Source organism: Peromyscus maniculatus, chromosome 6 (genome assembly GCF_049852395.1).
Source record: "Peromyscus maniculatus bairdii isolate BWxNUB_F1_BW_parent chromosome 6, HU_Pman_BW_mat_3.1, whole genome shotgun sequence".
NCBI lineage: Eukaryota > Metazoa > Chordata > Mammalia > Rodentia > Cricetidae > Peromyscus > Peromyscus maniculatus.
The window spans coordinates 114,738,442-114,758,826 of NC_134857.1; the positions used below are offsets into that span (position 1 = coordinate 114,738,442).

A 20,385-nucleotide genomic window follows, 5' to 3' on the forward strand; every position below is an offset into this window, starting at 1 on the left:
GAGAGAACGAAATGAAGGGAGGGAATGTCTGGAGAGATGGCCTGGCTTCTTGCTGCAGGAGCAGAGCCGTCCAGTGAGGTGAGTGAGGTTTCATCGTGTCAGCTGACTCCGTAGGGCAAATGGGAGACAGGAGGGGAGGAGCCTGGGCTCCTGCAACGAGAAGTGATGAGAGTCAGTCCATGAAGCCCCGTGGATCACCCTTCCGCGTCTGAGCACACACTGTCAAGGTACGCAGGCCCCAGGGCTTTTTTCCACCACAAAGAGTTGTGTGTTTTTGTAATTATTTTATTTTAATATTTTATGTGTGGGGGTTGTTTTACCTGCGTGTGTATCTGTGTACTCCCAGAGGCAAGAAGATGGCATCAGATCCTCTGGGACTGGAGTTGCAGGTGACAAGAGCAGCCAGTGCTCCTAACCACTGAGCCATCTCTCCAGCCCCTTTCTTTTGTGTGAGATACAGTCTCACTATGGAGCCCTGGCTGGTGGATATAGACCAGGCTGGCCTCAAACTTACAGAGATCTGCTTGTCTCTGTCTCCCCTGTGCTGGGATCAAAGATGTGTGCCACCATGCCCAACCTACATTTTACTTTTCAAATAAATCATTACATGCCTTTTAGAGTGAAGAACTCCTCTGGGTGTTCTGGAAGAGTGTAAATGTAGGAGGTATGTAAGCCTGACCTGGCATGGGCTTTTAAACCAGTAGTAGCAGTGAATGGGGCTGACAGAAGACAGAGCCAGCTCAGCTACAATGAAGGCATACTTTTTTTCCCCCTAAGACACTGTCTCACTATGTAGCTCTGACTGTCCTGGAACTCACTCTGTACACCAAGCTGGCCTTGAACTCACAGAGATCCATCTTCCTCTGCCTCCCAAGTGCTGGGATTAATGGCATTCGCCACTATGCCTAGCTTGAAGATGTGCTTTTGAGTACTTGATTAATGCTTTAAAAGAATCTTTGGTCAGCTCACATGATATTGGACTCATTAGTCCCTCAAAAGTTTGTTTCCAGACAGGAGAATGACTCAGAGGTTAACAGCACTTGCTGCTTTTCCAGAGGACCTGGGTTCAGTTCCCTGAACAACTAACTGCCTGTAATAACTGCAGCCCACAGCATTCAGCACCCTCTTCTGGCCTCTGGAGCACCCACACACAAGTAGGTACACATACACATGTACACACATATACATGTAGGTGCACATACACTTAAATAAAACTGAAGTAAACCTTTAAAATGAGTAAATACATAAAAGTAAAATTGTTGCCTTTTTAAAGTCTACAAATGTTGTTTGGGACCTAAATGTATTTGTTGAAGACCAAGTAGTTGGTATAGGATTTGGGGGAGGAACTGAAGGAGAAAGCTAGGTCACAGAGGGCAGCACACATATCTGTTGCAGAATATTTGTTTAACTATGTAAAGATGTGCTGCATGTGTTTAACTATGTAAAGATGTGTTGCTGTTTTACCTTGCCTGCCTAAGGCACCTACCAGAATAGTCTAATAAAAAGCTGAATGGCCAATAGTGAGGGAGGAGGAATAGGCAGGACTTCTGGGCAGGAAGAGTAAGGAGGAGGAGGAATTTCAGCTCAAGAAAGAAAAAGAGATGACAGGAAGACACCAGGGGCCAGACAGAGACACGGAGGAAGCAGGAAAGTAGGACACACAGAATGAAAGAAAGGTAAAAAGCCCTGAGGCAAAAATGTAGATGAAGAGAAACAGGTTAAATTAAGTTAAAAGAGCTAGTGGGACAAGCCTAAACTAAGGTCGAGCATTCATGATTAATAACAAGTCTCCAAACTGGTTGGAATGGTTGGCAGCACAAATGCCAACTACACATATCCCACTCCTTTGTCACCACAGCCTGCTGCAGGTCTGAAGCAGAGGCTGAGAGAGGAGCCAGTGTGAGGTACAGCACAGGCAGACGTTTGTAAGATGTTAGCTTTTTAAGACAACCCATGATCATAAGCTCATGATCTTAATGATGATAAAATACATTTTTATTTTTAGAAAAACGTATCAGTGACTGGGGTGTGGAATCAGAAGGACTCAGCACCACTTGTTTAAAGTGGCTTTTACACAGGTGTGAGCAGGGGCACACACCTGTAATTTCAACCCTTGGGAGCTTTAAGCCCAGGTGGGACTTCACAGCAAAGCCTAGTCTTAGTGGGAAAGATGACACTGACCATCTTGACTCCTGGTCTCGGACATTGGCACTCGAGTCCCGAAACACACTCTGAGCTGCTAGGCTGCATGTCCTAGGAGATGGCACTTACCCCCTCTCATTGTCTGTCTCATCCATCTAAGAATGAGGATGACACATTTCACATCACTTCCAGCCCTCATTGTCCAGGGATTTTCTGTCTCATTAACTATGACACATAATTGCCAGGTTAAAATTTTCCAGGATGTAAAACCCACATAGATCTGAAAGGACATTTGGTCAAAACATAGGAATACTTGGAGAAGACTTTCGTTCACAGATAAATACGCAGCAAACCGTTCCTGGATTGCAAAGCCAGTCAAGAGGCAGAGACCAAGTTGAAAACAGTATAAGAAGAGTAATTGCAGAATGCCAGGTCCCCTAGAAGAAGAGATCCATCGTGGCAAAAATTTGGGGATGTCTTTGGTCTTTGGATCTGCATTTCGTTTACTTTCTCCCTTCCTGTGTCTTATCGGGGTTGGTCACATAGAAGGATTTAGCAAACATTGGCTAAATGAATCAACCTCTCAGTCCAGGGAGAGGCCAAACACTGAACCTGCTGACTTAGAATGCCACGAAATGACAAGCTGGGCTGAGCTCTGGTGACGGGGACAGAAGGGCTGTGTCTGAGTTAGACTAACTAGGTTCAACTAGAGCGATCCTCCACTTGAGTTTCCTGGAGATGAGTTGTTCTAGAACCATCACTTCACACTCAGCCCCGCCAGAAAAGTGCTGTCACACACAGAGCCCAGAGGAACAGCTCACTGTGACAACTGGCACAGAGCCGTCACTGGGAGACAGCCCGGAAACAGACAAGGAACACAGAGCCATGGAAGGAATGGGTGGAACTGAATGGGCGGTGTGAGTGGTAGGCATATGATTTGCGTCATTGGGGTGACTGAGGCCTGAGTTTTTGCCCTGGAAACTACTGGATTCCAGAAGACTGGAGACAGCCTGTATCATAACCAGTCTACATACTAAACTGAGCTGTGCATATTATCTAAGTATTAAAAGTAGGTTATGTCAGATAAGAAAAAATGATAAACCAGGTAAGAAAAAAAAAAAGATTTTAAAGCTTGGATTTGTGTTTGTTGTTTCATTAGTTTTTTGTTTGTTTGTTTTAGCATCATATGTCATGACCATTGCTTACCCTATATGGTTATTATTCCCCTACCTCTTATTTTCTTTTTGAGATGGGGTCTTACTACACATCTTTGGCTGGCTTAGAACTGGTCATGTAGACCAGGCTGGCCTTGAACTCACAAAGATCTTCCTTTGCCTTCTGAGTGTTAGGATTAAAGGGGGCAGGTCAGGAGGCATTATGCCTAGATTTATGATCCCCTTTATCAAGTACAAAGATGCATTGCACCCTGTCATGATGGCACACACCTTTAGTCCTAGCACTAAAAGGCAGAGGACCTCTGTGAGTTCTAGGCCAACCTTGTCTACAAAGCGACAGCCAAGGCTATGCAGAGAAACCATGTCTCAAAAAAAAAGACACATTTAAGTAAAATGTTGCTTCCCCTCTGCTGTGTCCCTTGACATGGTTGGTTACCTCAGCCTCGCCTGTGTGCTGTTAGCACCTGCAGCCCAATGCCTTGCAATTTGTCCTATACTCTTTGATCTTGGGTATCATTAGCCCCAAGAATTAATATGGAGAGTAAGAAAAGTACCACAAGGAAGTGGATCATCTTGGCCACCCCGGCTCTGGGTGCATCAGTCACAAAACTCATTTCCTACATATCTTCTAAACTCTGGTAAAGAAACTCCCCCAAGAGGCAAGATTTTTCTAAGCCTTTTACACTGCCTGTAGAGATCAGTTTCCAGAAAGAACCATGTTTAATTGATCTTCATCATGTCACAGACATGCCAGACATCCTGTTCTCCAGCTGGTGCTCTGTCCCCAGCAGCAGTCTGAACTCTCCGCCGCTCTTCCCACTCCATTGCCTTTGCTCTCTTTTCTGTGCCCTCCACCTGACAAGTGACCTCACTGAGAAACTGGTACCCAATGCCGGAAGTTCTCTCAACTCCTTGTTTCTTCTCCTGAAACATCCGTGGGTGCCCACACCTTTGTCTGTTATCTGGAAACATGTATCTGAGTAATGGCCAATAACATCTAAATTAAAATTCATAGTAGCATTGTTCATTCTACATGACTTCAGACCTGGGACAGGGCCCTGCCATCTGCATTTGAAAGTTGTACCAAGTGGATCACTGGAGTGTCCTTTCTAGGTACCCTTCTAAGACCCTTCTTGTGATGATGCCCATTTTATGGAGGGGATGGCTGTCCTACTGTGTTGATGCTCCCTCTCAGTGTGCTCCTCATTCTCCCTCTTCGTGTGGTGACACTCCAGGGTGCTGAGCAAGCAAGCACTCTCCACCTGTGTCCTGGATCTTTCTGCAGCTCTGCTTTTCCCACACTCTCCCAAACCACTGCTTCTGCTTCCCCTGATCTGCGCCTGGCACCAGAGTAATCTCTGTAATCCCCAAATTGAAGGTTCCACGTCTCGTCCACCTCACATCCTTCATCGTCACTGCAGTGCCTTCAGGGTCAATCCCAGTTCTTCATGGCAGCCTAGGCTCCACTCTGTAGCCTGACTGCCCCCAAGCCTCCATTCCAGCCACACCCATTCCCTCCTCCCAGGTCCCTCGTGAAGACCTTATACTTGTAGTACCTCCTTGAAGCACCTCGGTTTTTGTCTTCTAGTTCTATGACTGACACTATAGTTTTAGCCGTTTTCCTTCTCAGTAGCTTCCTGGAATGGCCCCATACCCAGAGGAGCCCTTCCTATTCCATCTTCTCCTCAGCTCTCTGCAGGTCTCCACTTTGACTGTCTTCTAGTTGTCTTCTGTGGTAGACAGGGACTATGTCCTTTGTCTTTCAATTTCCTGGATGCCACACAGTACCTTAGTTTAGAAGTTCTTTGGGCCGGGCGGTGGTGGCGCACGCCTTTAGTCCCAGCACTCGGGAGGCATATGTGTTCGAGGCCAGCCTGGTCTCCAAAGCGAGTTCCAGGAAAGGCGCAAAGCTACACAGAGAAACCCTGTCTCAAAAAACCAAAAAAAAAAAAAAAAAGAAGAAGAAGAAGAAGAAGAAGAAGAAGAAGAAGAAGACGGCGACGAAGAAGAAGCTCTTAGATGCATTCATGTTAAATAAAATAGGTCTGCCCACATCAGGAACACACTGATCACTGATGTTTGTTCATGTCCTTTTAGCTCAGGGTTCTGTTGTGGAATATTATTTTAAGATTTGTTACATTTGTTTATGCTGTGGAACATTTGCTTTAATGTTGCAAAGATGTGTTGCATTCTTCTGATGTTGCATTTGTTTAACTCTGTGAAGCTGTGTTACTGTGCCTGTCTAAAACACCTAATAAAAAGCTGAACAGCAGCAAGGCAGGAGAAAGAATAAGTGGGGCTAGCAGGCAGAGAGAATAAATGGAAGGAGAAAAAGAAGGATCAGGAAGCAAGAAAGAAAGAGTAAGAGAGGGGCTGGAGTGATGGCTCAGAGGTTAGGAGCACCGACTGCTCTTCCAGAGGTCCTGAGTTCAATTCCCAGCACCCACATGGTGGCTCACAACCATCTGTAATGAGAGCCGGCACACTCTTCTGTATATGTAATAAATAAATAAATGTTTAAAAAAAAAAAAAAGAAAGAAAGACTAAGAGAACAAGGAGAGGAGATGCCAGGGTCCAGCCACCCAGCCACCCAGCCAGCCATGGAGTAAGAGTGAAATTAAGATTTACAGAAGTAGAAAAGGGAAAAAGCCCTGAGGCAAAAGGTAGATGGGATAATTTAAGTTAAGAAAAGCTGGCAAGAAACAAGCCAAGCTAAGGCCGGGCATTTATAATTAAGAATAAGTCTCCCTGTGTGATTTATTTGGGAGCTGGGTAGTGGAACCCCCCAAAAGAGCAAAAACAATCAACAACATTTTGGCATTCCAATGTGGGCCCATAAAAAGAAAAACAACAGGGTTTATTTTTGGTCTTGATAATAATGTCGTTGTACCCATAGGAGGTAGTAGCATGCCCTTAGAACACCAGTGGGTGTTTAGACATGCCACTAGCTCTCTTCAATGCATGGGCAAAGATTGTGGGTTCACATGTAAGACTGTTTCGTAGAGCTTAAAGTTAATGGCTAATAAGATAATTAAATTGAGCCTAGCCTGGTAGTACACTCCTGTCCTCCCAGCACTTGTGAGGCTGAAGTATGAGGATCTTGAATTCCAGGCCAGCCTAGAATTAGTGCAAGAGCCTGTCTCCAAAAAGAAGACAAAAAAGAAACAAAGGAAAGGGTCTAGTTGGCCAGGAGTCAGTGCAGATGTGTCAGTGAACTACGGCTTCACCCTGCAGAGGAGAGACTTTTTTCTTTGTCTTGGCAGATGCTTGCTCAGAAATGTGGCAACATTATCAACATGTCTTCTGTGGCCTCGAGCATCAAAGGTACTAGAGTCTTCCTTGGGGTCCAGGGTTGTGTTACACACACACACACACACACACACACACACACACACACACACGCGCACGCGCACGCGCACACGCACACGCACACGCACATACACACTTTCATGAGCTGTGGATTTTAGAACTAAACATAGACAAATTCATAAAACCTAGGAAAATTCAGAACAGCTTTTTTTAAAAAAAATCTTAAGTAGCTTATGTCATCAGGCTACTCATCAAATGAAATAAAAAATTACTGTCTTTGCTTTTCCTTGTATTCCTTCTACGTGCATGGAAGTGAAAATTGAGTTAGGCAAAGAAAAGATGTATCACTGAAGTAATCTAAAATGATATATTGAATGCAAGCTGAGCTGGATGCCCCTTGAATTCCCCCCCCCCAAAAAAAAACAAAAAACAAAAGAATTCACATTACACAAGGGGACACATTCTGTCTTGTGCTTCTCAAAGATAGTGTCTCAGGAAGCCCCGGGCCTCAAATTCACTAGGTAACCAAAGCTGGCTTGAACTCCTCCTGTTCCTCCCACGTGGCTCCACTTCTGAAGTGCTGCTAGGTCATCAGTGGGCACTCCCAGACTCTGCCTCACAGTCCATATTCTGAGGTGTAGCAGAGGTTCTCACAAAGCGTACCATGTGTGAGAGGTCCCTGTGCTTGTGAGTTTGAGGTTGCAGCAGCCCGGGGCCTTGGGCCCTGAAAGGAAGTCAAGGAGAAGGGCTAGGACTAAATGGAGAGACTGTCAGAGCCTGGCATTGATGGATTTGGGAGTTCAGAATGAAATCACTGCGGAGGCGGCATTCTTTCCCTCAGAAATATATGAAATATATGTGAGCAGGATGTAAGGGAGCTGGGCGTTTGTTTCTGCACTTAGGAAGATCTAGAGAGGAGTGAGGGTTTCCTGCAGCTGTACTGACCGTGAACAACAGGTGACCGCTACAGACGCGCAGCATCTCAACACCGAAGTCTAAGTTAGGTTCTGCCTATCCCGGGAGCATTTTCTGCATTCGGAAACTGTCTCTGTCCCCACTGGAGGAGAAGACCCGAGGCCAGTCATTCTTTAAAGGGAAAGCTGATTTTAAATTTTTTTATTATAAATAAATAATAAACAAAAGGAGAGCTGATGGGAAGAATATGAAAACAGTTGAGTGGGGAAAACTCAGTGTGTTCCTTTCTAAAGGAAACTATGTCTCTAATTTCTTCACACCCAGGAGTGGAAAACAGATGTGTGTACAGTGCCACCAAGGCGGCTGTGATAGGCCTCACAAAGTCTGTGGCTGCAGACTTCATCCAGCAGGGCATCAGATGCAACTGTGTGTGCCCAGGTGAGTCGGGTAGGGAGGGCTGTGAACTTGGCCTTTCTTACGTTCCCTTTGGCACCATAAGCAACATTTTCATCAGCTTGTTTATCAACTGTTCAATTTCTCATCGTTGAGAGACATTTAAACTAAAGGTTTGGCCTAGTTAGGAGGACAGTGCAGCTTTGGATGGACAGAGTCACTTGGAAGAAGCCTCGATGTAAAGGATTTAAAATCCAGCATGTGCGGGACAGTTGAGACTCCAGTGGCTGAGACACAACACTTGGCAGAACATGTTGTTTTAAAAGCAGACAGACCATGGCGACCTTACTAGTGGAGGGTCCAACAGTAATACATGCCAGTGGGACAGCAGAGAGAAAGTTGGGGGAGCCTCGTGGAGCACAGGAATCTGCCAGAGTCCCAAATGACACCAGAATGGCCCCTAAATCAGAAGGGTGCTGCGGCCTGTTTTGTAAGTACAGCTTACTGGAGACCCCCCCCCCCACCTGGACGGTTTATGCATTCTTGCTACAAAGGCGGAGCTGAGAGGTTGCAACAGATCACAGCAACAGATCAAAGCAAAAGTATTTGCTACCATTATGAAAATAGCGTGACCGCCCTCCTATGAAGAAGCAAGAAAAGGGCTTTGCTTTTTATTTGTTTGTTTTGTTTTCTGGCTGCCTGGGAATCACTGTGTGAACCAGGCTGGTCTGTATCTCATAGGTATCAGCCTGCTTCTGCCTCCTCACTACTGGGGCTGGAGGTGTACATCACTTTTCCCAGCAAAACCACTTTTATTAATAACTGTGGGTGAGACACAGTTTCTGGGTAACTGTGGGTACACTTCTTTCTGGTTCCACCAATCCAAAATGAATACAGGGTACTGAACAGTGCCAGCCGAAACCAAGACCACCATTCACAGAGTGGCTTCTGAAAGCTTGAAATAAACAGGTTTCTCAGGCTCACAGCTGTTGGGGGTGGGGCAGTTTTAATGCACCCTGCAACGATGTACCATGCACTAACATTCCATTCACTGACACACCATGCACTGATGCACTGATGCATCATGCACTAAAAAGCACTAAATAACAGAAGATCTGTCAAAGCAGAAATTGCTGCTTCGTATGACCATGGCGAATCAGAGCCAAGGAATGCTGCAGCGATCACACCATGCAACAGATCTCACGAAAGAGATGTACTGGTGTGGGGACAAGAGAGGCAGAGACAGAGCAAGAGAGTGGTCTGTGATGGACGGGGACCTTTTAAAGGGTACAAGCGTGAATTTGGTGACTGGTGATGATTCGGATGCTGGTGCCGAGTTGCTGAAGGCAGGCTGGGAGAGCACTGGTGTCTATCACAGGTGGGCCCAGAAGAGGAGGTTATTCAAAAATCAAATGCAACAATGGTCTTTTCGATAGAACTGCCCCTCTCCCATCACTGCCGTAAGAGAAGTCTTAAAACCAAGGAATTCAAACTCTGAAAAGAAGCGTTGTGTGTCCAGCACTAAGGTTTTCAATAGTCCCATAGTCCACAGCCAGAGCTGTGGTGCTCCACCTGATGGGCATGCCGGAATTGAGGGGATGTATTGGTGGGAGATCTGCGTGTCATTTGGGAAGTCCCAGAGAAGATTCTATTTGACTCTCGGGTTGGGAACCACAGATGTACACAGGAGAAACTATTAAGTATCCTACATGTCTGAGCTGCAGAGATTTAGATGGTCTGTGTCATTTGGGGGGTAGGGTGCGGGGTGGAAATGTAGCCACAAGTAACAGAAATAGGACACTCCCGCCATTCATACTGGACTACACCTGATCTTGGTGGCACTGGCCATCAGGAAAAAATGACAGAGATCTCAAAATAGGATTGTTTCCACAGCTAGAATTTTTATAGGACTTGGAAAATCTGTTATTAAACTCGGGAACAAGGAACTAGCTGTGATTCATGGAGGCCACCCCAGAAGCAACGGAGGAATAAACGTGCCTGGGATAGTGCCGATGGTTGTGAGTCACCACATTCTGGCCACAGGTATAGACAAGGCACAGCAGACATCAGTGAAGTGGGTTAATCTGAGGACGTGGGCTTGTACTAGTTTTCATATTTATCAGTGACGGTCACATGCAAACTATGACCCCCACCCAGCACTTACAGCTTCGGATTTTGAGGACTGTTAGGGATAAGGTGAACATGGGTTGGTAAAAGTTTGATCTTTTAAGCAGGCTATTGACAAGCAAAATGAGGAAGACTTTGTAACTTGGTTAAGTGGGATGTCTCTTCTGCCGTAATGTGGATATTCAAACTGTTGCGGATGGGTGAGTGACCCGGCTGAGGTGAAAGCGCTGCCCGTGTGTGTGCTGCAGGACCTGACTGAGAACCTAAGGAGATGGTTCTACACAGGAGTCATGGGCTGCGGTTCTCCATCCCTCCAGAAAAATGGCAAATGATACCAAAATTAAGAAACACTTCCAGAACAGAGTCAAATCTATGCATGGCTGCTGTGGGATGCCTTTCTGTATGCTGTGAATATGTGTTGCTCTGACTGGTTGATAAAGAAAGAAAGCTGCACTGGCCTATGGCAAGGCAGCTTAGAGGCAGGTGGGAAATCCAAGCAGATATATGGAGAGAAGAATGGAGAGGAGGGGAGACGCCCGCTGCCACCAAAGGAGCAGCAAGATGCCAGCAGACGGGTAGTGCCACAGCCACGTGGCAATGTATAGATTAATAGGAATGGGTTAAGTTATAAGAGCAGGCTAGCAAGAAGCCTGACATAGGCCATACAATTGGTAGTTAGCATTAAGCCTCTGAATGATTATTTTATAAGCAGCTGAGGGACTGCGGGACCCGGCGGGACCAGAGAAACCTTTCTGCTACATATGGCCTTCTCAATTGCTTGGTCTAGAGATAAAGTTGAGAGGATGCCTTGAAATTTTTATACCCCCAGAAAGAGCAATTGATTCCCCAGAATACTGATGTTCTGAAAACAAAACAAAAAGCCGGCAGTGTTCCACAGAGTTTACAGATTACATGAGTTAGAGGGAAAGTCCAGGCTTTGGGTACTAAGTGGGGTTTATTTATTTATTTATATTTATTATGTATACAGTGTTTTGCCTGCATATATGCCTGCACACCAGAACTCATTACTGATGGTTGTGAGCCACCATGTGGTTGCTAGGAATAGAACTTAGGACCTCTGGAAAAGCAGCCTCTACTCTTAACCTCTGAGCTGTCTCTCCAGTCCCAACTAAGTGGATTTTAAATAGCTAATCCAAGGAGTTATTTGGGCTGGAGAGATGTCTCTGTGGTTAAATAGCTAATCCTTCTTTTTTTTTTCGTTCTTAGAAAAACAAGTTATGTTTTTATGAGAACTTTGAACAATAGTTAAAAATGTATATTTAAAAAAAATGAAAGCATAAAGATGGGCTAAGTCTATGGCAGCCATGAAGTTGAGCCCAGGATCCCCGTGGTGAATATCACAGTAGAAAAGAATGGTTTGAAACTATTGAGGTAAACTGGTGAAACTCATATTTGCTGTTTTCTGCTTCTCAAGACTCCTCTGGGGACTGGCTGAGATAACATGTAAAAAAAAATATACTTACAGATCTAAAGTCAAGTAAACACAGCATGACTGTGTGTGACTGAGAATGCCTGTTAACTCCTCTAGAGTCCCACCCAGCCTAGTGTCCCAGAGAATCACTGTGTGTGTTTAAAAAGCATTTGGATGTCATTACAAAAGTTATAACCCTTCGAGGTCGGGCAGGTAGAGTTCACAGTGTCGCTTAAGGGGAAGGACAAAGATTTCACTGCTTGCTTATCACACAGAAAAGGAGTTCAAGGTTTAATTCCCCCTTCAATTGAAGTAACCATGGTGACTGTCTCCTTTGATTTAGGAACGGTTGACACCCCGTCTCTGCAAGAAAGAATACAAGCCAGAGACAATCCCAAAGAGGTATACATATCTAGCAGTCTGAATGTTTTTCAAACCTTTTGACTTAAGTTTTTTTGTTTTTGTTTTTGTTTTTGTTTTTAAATGAAATGCCCTGTTCCTTACCTAGAGTAGACAGGTTCATAGAGACAGAAAGTACAGCGGTGGCTGCCATGCCTGAGGGGGGAGGGGGAGACATTACTGCTTAGTAGATGGAGATGTTTATTTTTGCAAGATGAAGAGCAAGACACTCATGGCACTAGGTGTGTGTGTACTTATTACCCCTGAGCTGTGTGCTTAAAATGGCTGAGATGGTCATGTTGGTGCTCTATGTCTGCTAATTCGTGGTTGTTGTTTTGTGATAAAGGGTCTTCTTGTGCATCCCAGATGGGCTGTCCCTTGTGCTGACCTTCCTCAGCTCCCCATGCTGGTCTTACAATCGTGCCCCAGCACTGACTTCAATGGGCCGATCCTAGTGGCTTTCTTTTTGTGTGTTTGTTTTGTTGTTGTTTGGGTTTATTTTGTTTTGTTTTGTTTTGTTTTTTTGAGACAGGGTTCCTCTATGTAGCCCTGGTTGTCCTGGAACTCACTCTGTAGACCAGGCTGGTCTCAAACCCAGAGATCCACCTGCCCCTGCCTGCCAAGAGCTGGGACTAAAGGTGTTGCACCACCACGCCCAGCCCTATCACAGTATCCGTAGATTTCAGTGTACCCTGACCAGTGGTGATGGGGTGGAAGATTCCCAGTGGCCTCAGCAGATGGCCCTAGTCCCTCTGTGGATTCCTTGATGACGTTACAGGGGCACATGCATGCCAGCCCACATCCCTTATCTGGAACTGTCTCCTGCCACAGGCACTACAAGGTTTCCTAAACAGACAGAAGACGGGGAGGTTTGCCTCTGCGGAAGAAGTGGCCCTACTCTGCGTGTACTTGGCCTCCGATGAAGTAAGCCTGCTCTTCCTGTTTGTTTTTCTGCCACACTACGGTTGGCTCATTCTCGCAACATTGTTGCAAGTCTATGGTGTACATAGCTGCCGTGCTCCGCACACGGTGGTAGTAAGTTCTGATTCCATTCACTCCAAGAAAAGCCACTCTTTTCTGTGACAGTGGCTCTTCCTCATCAGCTTGACATGCATGACTCAGCATCATCTCATACATGAAAAAATACAGGAGAAGATTTACAGTGCATCACTTTCTGAGGTATTTGCTTTTTAAAATTACAGTTGTGGACACGCTGATTAAATATAAAAACCTCCTGGGCTAGCAAGATGACTCATGGGTAAAGACCTTGCTGCCAAGCCTGATGACCTAAATTTGATCCCTGCCACCCACACGGTGAATGGAGAGAGCAGACTCCCCAAAGCCATTTTCTGACCTTCACTGGCGTGTCATGCATTCATGCACACATACACACACACATAATAAATAAAATAATTTTTAAAAGCCCTCTTGACGTGAGAGTTGAGGGGGATATGAGTAGATTTACCTTTTAAATTGGAAGCTCTGCTCTAGCCTCACTCTCCCCAATTCCAAGCCACACCCCTTCTCAGAAAGCCCACCAAGCGGCGGCTCCTCCCCCAGAGCTGCTCCAGACTGCATCTACCGGGTATTTAAGCTCCGGTCCAGAGACCTGCCCTGTGATTTCTCCTTCCCCCAAGATCACCCGGAAATGTTTTGATCGTTAAACCTAGACTTTTAATTCTGCTTGATTTGGTTTACTGCATCAGCAGAGAAACCTAGTACCGGGGATCCAAAACTACTTATCACTACCAGCTTTCATTGTATTTGGGGTAGAGTTGGTACGTGCTGTTTTAGTTCACTAGTGACCTGATTGGGAGGGTTCCATGATTATCCCTGTTGTTTGTTATTGTGTGTAGAAATGCCTAATTCGGCCTCTTCGACTTTACACGTGTTTAATAACTAGTTTCTTCCCCGGTGACTAGTGTGTATGACTGATAAAGCAAAAGCTGTTACAAGGTACAGAGCATAAAAACATCCTCTTCTATTTTTTAAAATTTATTGATTATGTATACAGCATTCTGTCTGCATATACGCCTGCAGGCCAGAAGAGGGCACCAGATCTCATTATAGATGGTTGGTTATGAGCAACCATAATCTTCTATTCTGAACCCGCAATAGTCAGAATAACAATTGCACCAATGTTTAATTTTGGGAACAATGAATTTTTACTGGGGTTCCTAACAGAAGTGTGTTCCAGGGGTTAATTACAGGAGTAGGGATGACTTAGAAACAGCTGTATCACTGAAAAGCCCGCCTTAGTGTGGGGGATCACCCCGGAGCACTGATGATTGGCAGATGCCTGATCAGATCTCCCTCTCCTCCAGCAGTATCTGCTTCCATACAGTGAGGGGTGGGGGCAGAGCCTTTGAGAAGCCTGCATGCTTTCACTTCTGCACATCTGTGAAGTTTGTTTCCCTCCAGGGTCTCCTGAGCCTGCACCCCCTCCTAGAGGGGCTGTTTTAATTCTTTTTCCCCACAGGGGTGTTACTTACCTATAAGTTCCTCTTCACAGTAATTTGGCGCCATCCAGATAATTGGTGGTTGTGACAGACACAAAGGTTGAAATGGTTTAGTAAATGCTCCTCAAGACTGTTGGCAACAGTTTCTAGGAGCTGGGGGATTGCTAGATAAATTATTACTGAGTAATTATCAGTTTTCATGTATTTAACTAAAAAAAATTGTACTTTCTTGTAAGATGAATTGCTAAACACTCTTATTAGTAAAAACCCCAGAGCCAGATATTGGGGTTAAAACTGAAAGATCAGAAGAATAGGACAAGCCACAGCTGACATCACCTTATCAAACCTCAGCCTCCAAAGAGACCTACTTCCTGTATATCCACTCCTATATGCACTTCCTCTCTCTGCCCAGCTACATCACTTACTCTTTCTGCCCAGCTCCGTCACTTCCTGTCTGTCTGTCTAGACCTCCAGACCTTTATGGTTAACTCGTGTTGGAATTTAAAGGCATGTGCCACCACACCTGGCTCTGTTCCCAGTGTGGCCTTGAACTCACAGAGATCCAGATGAATCTCTACAGTGATAGGATTAAAGATGTGTGCTACCATTGCCTGACCTCTATGTTTACTATAGTGGCTGGCTCTTTCCTCTGATCCTCAGATAAACTTTATTAGGGTACACAATATACCGGGGACACTATATCACCACACTTTCTTCTGCCTCTTTCAATGATTTCAGCTTTAGATCCATGTCCCCCTAAGGAGATAAACATGAGCGTTTATTACCCATTTTCAGTGAATAGATTTTTTTAATTCTTTGACAATTTCATACATCTATATAATGTATTCTGACCATATTTATCCCGTTACTCTGTTTCCCCCATCACTCCTTTGAGCCCTCTCTTCTCAACAAGTCTCCTCCTACTTTCATTTCCTGTCTTTCTAGGGCATGGGTGTGGGGTTGTTTACCCATATGTGGACTACCAGTGGCCATGGCACTGAAGAAGAATGGCTTCTCTCCCTCAGCAGCCATTGACTGCCAATAGCTCTTTTGCTAAGAGAGGGACTTTATGAGCCCCTCACTTACCAGTGATGGAGTGTTAAATGTGTGCAGTCCAAGCAGGGAGCCGCAGCTGCTATGAACCCATGAGTTCAAGGGTCTTGCCATGTCCATGTCCAGAAGGCAAGCTGAAATAGTTTTAAACATCTACCACAACTTTTGCTTTAGTTCTCTGGGAAATGGAAATGTTTACAAACATAAGCCAATTATTTTTAAACCCTTTAGTGTTATATGGAATTGGGCATCTGAATTTAGTGTGGAATATTATTTGACACGTTAATGGGCTGCAATAATTATTACCTATATAAATCTTAAAAACATATTTAGAGCAAGATCCAGGACAGGCACCAAAACTTCACTGAGAAACGCTATCTTGAAAAAAAAAAATTAGTATGCTTTCATGAATTGATCAATTAATAAGCACTTTCCCCATTGTTAGCGTGACCACTTAATGACAGGCACACATTAAAAGAACATATTAGTGATCTGAAAGTTAGCTGTCTTTGAATGTTCTGAGTTTCAAAATGAAAATGTTAGAGCATGTACTATTTCAGCATGTACTTTTTAATCACCTCCTGTTAACTTTGTGATTCTGAAATCAAGCACCTAACAGACTGTATGCAGAATGTGACATGCTCATTTGCCAAAGCCATGTGCTCCAGGTCATGGGATGCTCAGCTGTTCTAAATCATCCAAACTTTCATCCCTCCCATCCCCCACCCTGCCCTTGAATTCAGTTATGGTTCCTGTTATCATGAACATCAAAGGTTTTGTTACCCCACTCATAAGAAATGTTCAAAATACACCCTGGGGTGCAGCGTGGTTAACTGTTGCGTCTTCTGTACCTGTCTGTCATTGCAGTCTGCCTACGTAACGGGCAACCCTGTCATCATTGATGGAGGCTGGAGCCTGTGACTGCAGGAACTCCTTGCTGAGAAGGCAGGCTCTCCTATGCACAGAGAAAAGAAACTGATTCAATGATCATCTCTCCTATGGATGACAGCCATGAAAACAGCCCCTTTGAATGATTGTTCCAGAGTGGGAATCTTTAAATAGGCTCTCGTCTCTTCTAAAACTATGGTAAATAAATCGAATAAAATGTATAAATAAATCAAAAGAATAGTTTTTATAATTGAAGGGTTCACAACACGCCCCCACGGTCGGGCGTGTTTGCATATGCCTGGCAGACACTTCTGCCTAGCCAGTTCCAGGTCAGGATAGCCATTTCCGGGTCAAGGCGTCTCTCGTGACCAGGATCCGTGACATGGCATGGCTATGTAGGTGCACAGCGTAGCCATATGATCTACACGCATGCGTGGAGTAGTGACGTCGACCTGTGCACGCCCAGCCTTTAAAAGCTGGTGCCATGTTCCCGGTTCTTCTCCACACACGTGTCTCTTCCACAGGCTTGGGCACTCTCTGTCCCTTTATCTTTAATAAAACTCTTATTAGCAGATTCTGTCGTGTTTCGTGACATTTCCTTGCAGGGTAAGGGCACAGTGCCACAAATAACTAACAATAATAAGCAAAGATTTGTGAGATCTTACTGACATAACACATAACTATTACAAATATTACAAAAGACAATAGCTTTAAAAACTGGATGTGGGCCTCTAGTGTGACAGCTACAATGGAGCAAGCTGCTGAGAGACATTGTATCCAGTGAGGCTCCTGAGCAGTGTTTTGAAAAATCCCCAGTAGTGGGTATCTCCACCAATGCTGTAAAGCCAAGTCAAACTGAATTAAAAGTTCAGATTTCATGAGCAAAGCATTCCTGGGTGGTCTGGGGGGTGGCGGGGAGAATTACATGGAGGAAGGTCTATAGACCCGACCTTAAATACCCTGTAGGGAGGTCTTGAGGAGCTCTGGGGAGGAGCCTCCGTTTGATGGGTTTTTCTGAGGGCAGGGCTTGGAATGGAAGGAGTGGGGCCCCGAGTTCTCAGCCCAACATCTTGGGGTGGGGGTAAAATGAGGCCGGAGCTGGAGATTCCTAACACCTCCGATTCCCGGTATTCAGAGGGGCACATTGTGTGTCTTCACTTGAGAAAAGCAGAGGAAAAGAAGCCAGGCCTTTTCAGCACTTTTGTAAGGCATTCAGTCCCTAACTGGAGAGGACCTTTTGTTACCTAATTACTTCCCAAAGCCCTACCTTTGACCAGGTTCACACTGGGGGTTCAGGATCTAACACAGGAATTTGAGGAGGACACCTTAGTTTATAACAAGTAAAATTAAAATATGAATACAAAGAAAAAAGTTTTTAAAGGAAAAATATTCACATTCATTTCCAGTTTCACTTTAGTTTTCAAAACTGAAATGTTTTTGTAAAGTTCTGCATTGTTCTGTTTGTTGATACTAACTTGAGATTTTTATACAACCACAAATACACACCACAGGTGAAAAGGAGCTGGCTTTAATGACACAGTAGAGAAATTCTGATTCACAATTACATTCTTTGCCTTGTTATGTAAAAGAAAAAACAACCAAGTGTTTACCACATATTAAGTGCTATTTCCTTAGTCTAGACATTACTTATTAAAATCAGCAATTATATTCAATATGGGACTAAGAATATATAATTAACGTGCAATACAGTCAATTTGAGAGGATTTTTGTAGATTAAATTCAGCGATGTTTTTCAATGGTTTCCAGATAACAAGTTAAAAGCACATAACTCTGAAAATAGGCTCTGCATAAATATAAGTCAGTCACTAGCAGGAGACAAGTGAAATGAAAGAAAATAAATTATTCTAGAAGTGTTGGTGAATTTAGGAATGATATCTCTATAGCACTGTTTACAAGTGACTCTTCCCAGCTTTGAGGTTGTGTGTGTGAGCTGTTTCTTGTCACCTTAGAAGACTACATGATGGGAAGCGCACTTGGCTGCTTGCCTTTTCTCAGAGAGACTTGATTAGCCAGGATAGCTGTGGGGTCCACAATGCCAGGATAACATTCTGTGTATGAAGATGGTGCAGTTGATGATGTGGATTGAAATTCACAACAAAGGGTGCTTGAGTAGCAGGGTCAACAGCTCCACTGATTAGGTTAGTTAGGGTTCTGCTCAGGTATTCTACAGGCAGGTGGGGGACTGGTGTGTGACCTGTACCTGGCCACCCAGCCTACCCTGTAGTTTAGTTGTCTGAGCTTTGTTTATTGGAGCAGCTTCTCACTTTGTAGCTTACACTGGCTTTGTTATCACCACTCTCCTGCCTCAGGACTGCTAGGAATATAGATTGTGCCACCAGGCCTGGCTAGTTTTTTAGTTTATGAAATTAGGGATTTGTAGATGGAATCCTAAATGGTCTTATTAAATAAGAAACACAAAGCCAAATACAGAGTTAAAAGCCCAAGAGGTCAGAGCACTAGCCAAGCCTTTAGCTTACCAGTTGCTGCCGTCCTTCCCCTGAGAGAGAGAGACCTTCTCCTGTGTGACCTTTTTATTGCCTTTCTGTTCTACCTACTCATTGGCTCTAAACCCAACCACATGATTTCCTCGTCACTGCCTGTCTATACAGACCTCCAAGTCTCTATGGTTCATACTGGGATTAAAGGTTAGGGTCACCGCTTGGCTGTGTCCTTGAACACACAGAGACTCTGCCTGCCATGTGACTGGATTAAGGGTGTGTGCTACCACCGCCAGACTTCTGCTAAATGGCTCGCTTTTAGCTCTGATCCCCAGGCAACTTTATTAACATACAAATAAAATCACATTTCAGCACAAATAAAATATCACCATAGGGATTTGGGCTAAATACCTCGTCTTTCCTTTTGTGTATCAAAATGCTAGAAATCCTTATCTAGTAAATGAATGAACACCGAAATGGAGAATAATGAAATATTGTGTGTTGTGAGCAGGTCCATGTATAGTAAAAACAGATGAATTTATTTAAACATGGTGACTTCTACAAGATAAATTCCAACAAGAGATGTTCAGTTCCTTCTGTCAGAGCTTAGACATTATAAGCAATGAAACCAGGAATGAATCTAGCCAAAAAAGTTCAATGTTTTCCACTCATGCCAATCAAATAAAGAGACATCAAATGAATATCATATGACCAATGGGGGGGGGGGATACTTCTTAGTCCTGTAGGAAGAGGAAGCTGATGAGAATGGAAATTTTTGCAAGTTTTAGAAAATGAGTTCATATTAGGACAAGAATCATTTCATTGCCTCTGAGAAAGGGCACTGGATGGAGCCTAGGTTCATTCCAAGGACGGGCCAGAAGAACCACCCATGATTTCTGTCCGGCGTAGAAATTTATGTGATACACCTGCATCCCTGAAACCCAAGACTGAATTTAGCACTTGCTCAAGGCGTGAAACCAGGTAAGGGATGGGAGCAAGTGTCCTGAGAAGCCCACAGTCCCATATTTGGGTGTGTCTTTCTGACTGGGAGCATTTCACTTCCCTAACCCTAGTGTTTAACATCTACATTAAAATAGCATAACGAACTTCAACTCTGCTTTAAAAGAAAAAAAAAAAATAGGAAAGGAAGACACCAAACTGGAAGTCAGACATAAAAAACAAACGGCCGGTGGGAGGGTTACAGTGTAAAACAGCACAGCAAGAGGCCCACAGTGATGAGCTCTACTCCCCGGTTTCACCCCACCATTTGTCACCTGACAGAAGAACCCTGCCTCTCAACACCACAGTCCCTGAGAAGACACTGAGAGTCCTGGAGGTGGCGTGGGATCACAGAGTTTAGGAGATTCGGGAACAGTGAGCCCTGTGAAGCTGCGGGGAAGCGGGGCGCGCCGGTCGGGGTCTTCCTCTAGCTGAGCACCCGAAGGAGCCCTGAATCCGGAGAGTGCGCCCCGCCCCGCGCCGCGCCCCCGGACCTCCCGGTTATCCGCAGGCCCCCAGGCGCGGCGCCGCCCCCCGCCGCCTAGCAGACTAGGCTGGGTTCCCAGTCTACCGTAGCCCGGTGGCCTGTGTCGGAGACTGCCGGCAATGATGTGAGTAGCACACACCATAGTGTG

General features: G+C 44.8%; 2 protein-coding genes across 4 annotated transcripts in view; both read left to right on the top strand.

The window, feature by feature from the left end:
- The window catches only part of Bdh2 (3-hydroxybutyrate dehydrogenase 2), a 28,180-nt gene extending 11,314 nt beyond the window's left edge, over window positions 1–16,866 (top strand). For all 3 annotated transcript variants that reach the window (XM_006970347.4, XM_006970348.3, XM_076575024.1), the window contains exons 6-10: window positions 6,581–6,641; window positions 7,866–7,979; window positions 11,837–11,895; window positions 12,724–12,816; window positions 16,272–16,866. In XM_006970347.4, the coding sequence (XP_006970409.1) occupies window positions 6,581–6,641; window positions 7,866–7,979; window positions 11,837–11,895; window positions 12,724–12,816; window positions 16,272–16,325 (381 nt within the window). In that variant the 3' untranslated portion in view covers window positions 16,326–16,866. The remainder of the gene's footprint in view (window positions 1–6,580; window positions 6,642–7,865; window positions 7,980–11,836; window positions 11,896–12,723; window positions 12,817–16,271) is intronic.
- Window positions 16,867–19,980: 3,114 nt separating this feature from the next.
- Window positions 19,981–20,385, top strand: part of Slc9b2 (solute carrier family 9 member B2) — a 40,797-nt gene continuing 40,392 nt past the window's right edge. The window contains exon 1 of the mRNA XM_006970346.4: window positions 19,981–20,361. The gene's annotated coding sequence lies outside the window, so the exon portion shown is untranslated. The remainder of the gene's footprint in view (window positions 20,362–20,385) is intronic.